We start from the raw sequence: 4,485 nt of genomic DNA on the forward strand, positions 1-4,485 counted from the left end.
AGTTTCTTTTAAAGGGGATAGAACAGGCGGAGGGAGCAAGAATGGAGACTGGAATTCACAAAAAATGCCTTATTTCATAATTTTGACTTAAAATTATTATAATTGTGACTTTAAAAATTATATGTGAAGGTGCTCATTATTATTTGCTGAAATTCTCACTCTCTGCTAATGCCCTTGCTCAAAGTTCTGCTTAAGTGCTGCACCTTTCTTATAGTTTGCTAAGGACTATTTTCTTCCCTCTAAGATATAGCAGAAAAATGCCCCTACCTGCTCCATCCTATTTTCTGAGATTAGTTTTCTGCTCTGCCAGTTTGGGAGGCACTGTGGTTCTGCCCATCCCTGCTTTCACCTGGTTCCCTTTTGACCTGTGTGATTCCTCGAGGGAACTGAGTGGTAAAGTCCTTTGGGTTTAACTGAGTGAAAACTCCATTTCTTGAGGGGAGCAGTCCAGGCTAAAAATCAGTCCCTCCTAATAGGCAGCAGCAGATGCCCCCTGCATCCTGGCAGCACTAGAATTAAACCTCTCCTCTCCCACGGGAGAGGCTCAGGGCTTCTTCTGTTTAATCCGCCCACATTCGCCATGTCGTTAATGCCATGAGGATGCACAAAGAAGCAGTAGCAGGTGCCATAGGTTAAGAACATCCGTGGGAGGTATGTTTACCTTGGATTGAACTTCACCTTCCGTGCTCCCACCACCACCGGCCTTCCCTCTAAAACGGCACCTCCCAGACGGTGCTATTCACGCCCACATCTGTCTCCCTCACTCGATCGTGTGCATCCTGAGGGCAGCGACTGTCCTGATATACCTGTGTCTTTACATTCTCCTCGTGGTATAGCGCCTCCTGAATGCTCAGTGAGGGCTTCTTAAATGAGTGAACTCATGGGGAAAATGATATTGAGCAGCTTGACGCTTACTATGAAAGTGACCACCACCGCCCTCCATTGCACCCGTGGGAGGACTTGGACCAAACATTGAGAATGACTGTTACAACCTCTGCCCAACGGAATGACACCTTATAAGAGTTTGAAATGAAATATATGTTCATAAAGAACAACAATATATAAAACCTATTATACAGCCTCATTTTAAAGCCAACCCCCATCACTAGGAAAGAATGAAACATTGACAACCGCTCATAGCCTCCAGCACCTCTCCCTGGGTACAGCCCCTCCCTCTCCTACAGCAGTGGCCATGATTCTGATTTTCATTGTCAATATTCTCTTTTATTAGCAGCTTGTGACCGCTATATGTGTTGATAAAATAATATAGTTTAGTTTTGTTTTTAAACTTTATAAAACTGCAATCATATTACTGTATGTATCCTTTTCAGTTTTGATTCATTTGCTCAACACTATGTGAGATTTCTCCATGTTGCCACACGTATATGTAATTCCTTCCCTTTTATTGGCACATAGTGTTATGGTTTATGAACATTTCACCAATTAGAGAATGCTGCTGTGCTGGATTGTGGAGTACATGTCTTCAACGTCATAGGATAAAGTGATAAAGTGTTTTCTGAAGTGGTCGTACCAATTAACACTCTCCATTGGCCCAAGTCCTCACCAACTGTGGCATTCTCGTGCTTCTACCTTTTAGCCCATTAGTTTCTAGTGGCATCTACTTATTGTTGTAATTTGTACTTTTATTATTAAGAAGGTTGAGCACTTTTTCTTATATTTATTGGACATTCTCTCTTGTGAAGTACTTTGCTCATTTTTCTAATGGCTTGACTATCTTTTTCTTATTGATCTGACTCCTGAATCCTTCAGTTGGTTGTATGAATTGCAAATAACTTCTCAACCTGTGGCTAGCCTTCCACCCTCTTTCTGGTGTCCTTTGACAAATAGAGATTCTATGTTTTAAATTAGAGAAAAGCTACAAACAAGGATGTCAAAGCAGCCATCATTATCCAAAACAGTCATTACACTATTTTTTTTAGGCTTAGAATTTTTAAATCTTGTTTAAGAAATATTTCCCCATTCCAAATTCAGGACTATAGTCTTCTCTATAATTTTATAGTTTTGCCTTTCACATTGAGGTCTTTAATGGGGTTGGTTATTGTGTTTCTTTGGGGTGATGGACAAACTCAATTTTTTGACCTATGGATACCAGATGGTTCCAATACTGTTTATTATATGTCCATCTTTCATACTGATCCAAAGTATCATTTCCTTCGTATATCGAATTATCTGTGTATTTATGAGTTTATTTTTGGGCTGTGTATCCTGTTTCATTGATCTATATGTCTATCTATGTCTTAATAACTTACCTCTTTGTATTGTCACCTTTATTACCATTTTAGCCTGATTATATTGTATTTTTTCTGATGCTTTTAAGAATATTTGTTTTATATTTTATCTAATATTTTTATTTCTTTCCACGCAGGAGTTGATTTTATAACCTAGCCTCTAGTTAGTGGATATGGAAGCTCCAGTGGTATATTTTTGATCCTGCTGTAAGTCATTCTTCCTTAAAAAAAACTTTTTTGATGGTGTTCTCTTCAAGAACTGGTACCCTGGGAGCAGAATTAGCTACATCTAAGGATCAAGGGCTCCCAGAATGCCCTGGGTCTTGGGGACATGCGATCTTGGTGATGGCCGCTTTGACATCCTTGTTCCTCAGCGTGTAGATGAGAGGGTTGAGAACAGGTGTGAGAACAGCAAACACCACGTTGCCCATGATGTGGAAGTCGAGGGGTAGGTCAGCCCTGTAGGCCACGTAGGCAATGGCAATGGATGAGTAGTAGGTGCCCACCACCAAGAGGTGGGAGCTGCAGGTGGAGAAGGCTTTGGACCGTCCTTCTCGAGAGCTGATACGAAGCACTGAGGCCAGGATGCGGGCATAGGAGAGGAGCACCAGGAGAAGGGGAAGGAAGGACACCACCATGGCAATGCAGAAGCCCAGGAAGGTCTGAGGGGTGGTGTCAGAGCAGGAGGCCTGGACCACAGCCAGGTGGTCACAGAAGCAGTTGTGTATGTGGACAGTGCTATCAAATGCCATGTGGGAGGTCTGTACCACTGCTGGGATAGGCAGGAGGAGGGCGGTGAGCCAGGCACTGGCCGCCAGCATAGCATTGGTCTGTGGGGTCATGAGGACAGGGTAGTGCAGTGGGCGGCAGATAGCCACATAGCGGTCATAGGCCATGACCACCAGGATGAAGGCTTCAGAGCAGGAGAAGCTGTGGAACAGGTACATCTGCAGGAAGCAGGCAGGGAAGCTGAGGATGTGGTCCCTGAGTAGGAGTAGGGACAGCATCTTGGGGACAGTGGATGTGGTAAAAAGGATGTCCAGGGCTGAGAGGTTGATCAGGAAGAAGTACATGGGCTTGTGGAGTCTGGGCTCTGCCACCACAGCCACCAGGATCAGGGCATTACCCACCAGGATGAGCAGGTAGAAGAGCAGGAAGATGAAGAAGACAGGGAGGAAGAGGAACTCCTGTAGGGAGGGGATGCCCACCAGGTAGAAGACGGGTGCAGTGTCTTTTGATCCATTACAGGCTGTAGTACCCATGGTGGCACAGAGCTGGATGCCAGGGTGACAGGCAGCCAGTGCATCTGGAAACCAGGAAAACCAGGAGTTTGAAACAAGAATTTGCACAGTTCACTAAACAATTATTGCAATCTGAATCATTTACAACCAAGTTTAGAGGGCTGGTGGTGGCATTCAATATGGGTTCTTCCATCTTAACCCACAATTCAGTCCTTCCTCCTTCCATTGAATATTTAGGAAGTCCCTGTAGTGTGCACAGCTATGAGAGGTAAACAAAGCATTCAAGGCCCCTTCTGTCACAGGGCTTATAGTCCTAGGGGAAGTATCACACAGTTAAATACCAATCACACCGCAGATGATCTAGTTACAACTGGAGTCCGTGCACTGAGAGAGCGCCACAGCCCACACTACCTTTTGGGCATCACATCTTAGATGATCTCTTAGGTCCCTACACTCCTGTATTTTCTTCTACATTTGCTTAACGTACTAAGTGACATCCTTGTCACCATATGACCAGGGAAGGCCGATTTTTCCAAGGTTTTCTGCAACATGCTGCCTGCCCCGTCTACCCATTATCCGGATGCAGCAGCTCTGCCTACCTCTCTGCTGAGTTCTCTGGGTCCCCTCCCTCTCTGTGTGGGGGCCTCTCAGGCTTCGATGATGGGGGTGGGTGCAAGTATTTTCTGCTGGAGAATTCACTGCCGATAGAGCCTAAGCTGAAGGTAGACATTCCCACTGTTGTGCCAAAGTAGGACTCTGGGCACCTCCTGGCTCACTCTGTTACCTTCCTTCCTCCTGCTGCCCAGCCTTGCAGGTGTCCTGCTTAGTCACCAGCTCAAAGCCACAAGTAGCAGTCATGAGAGCCATTGTTGCTAGAAAGAACCCAGAGAACTGAAAGCTATAGCTGCCCAAAGACAAAAGAAGCGTCTGTCAGAGGTTGCCCTGAAAACCTTGACATGTGTTGACTGCATGTGAGCTCAGGTGCCTGGGTGTGG

General features: G+C 45.1%; 1 protein-coding gene across 1 annotated transcript; it reads right to left on the bottom strand.

Moving 5' to 3' along the window:
- Positions 1–2,545: 2,545 nt before the first annotated feature.
- LOC105811392 (olfactory receptor 2AT4-like) lies at positions 2,546–3,511 on the bottom strand. The gene has a single exon (XM_012645574.1). The coding sequence runs from the start codon at positions 3,509–3,511 to the stop codon at positions 2,546–2,548; it is 966 nt and encodes a 321-aa protein (XP_012501028.1).
- Positions 3,512–4,485: the final 974 nt, after the last annotated feature.

The sequence above is a fragment of the Propithecus coquereli genome, unplaced genomic scaffold, assembly GCF_000956105.1.
Source record: "Propithecus coquereli isolate 6110/MARCELLA unplaced genomic scaffold, Pcoq_1.0 Scaffold235, whole genome shotgun sequence".
Lineage (NCBI taxonomy): Eukaryota > Metazoa > Chordata > Mammalia > Primates > Indriidae > Propithecus > Propithecus coquereli.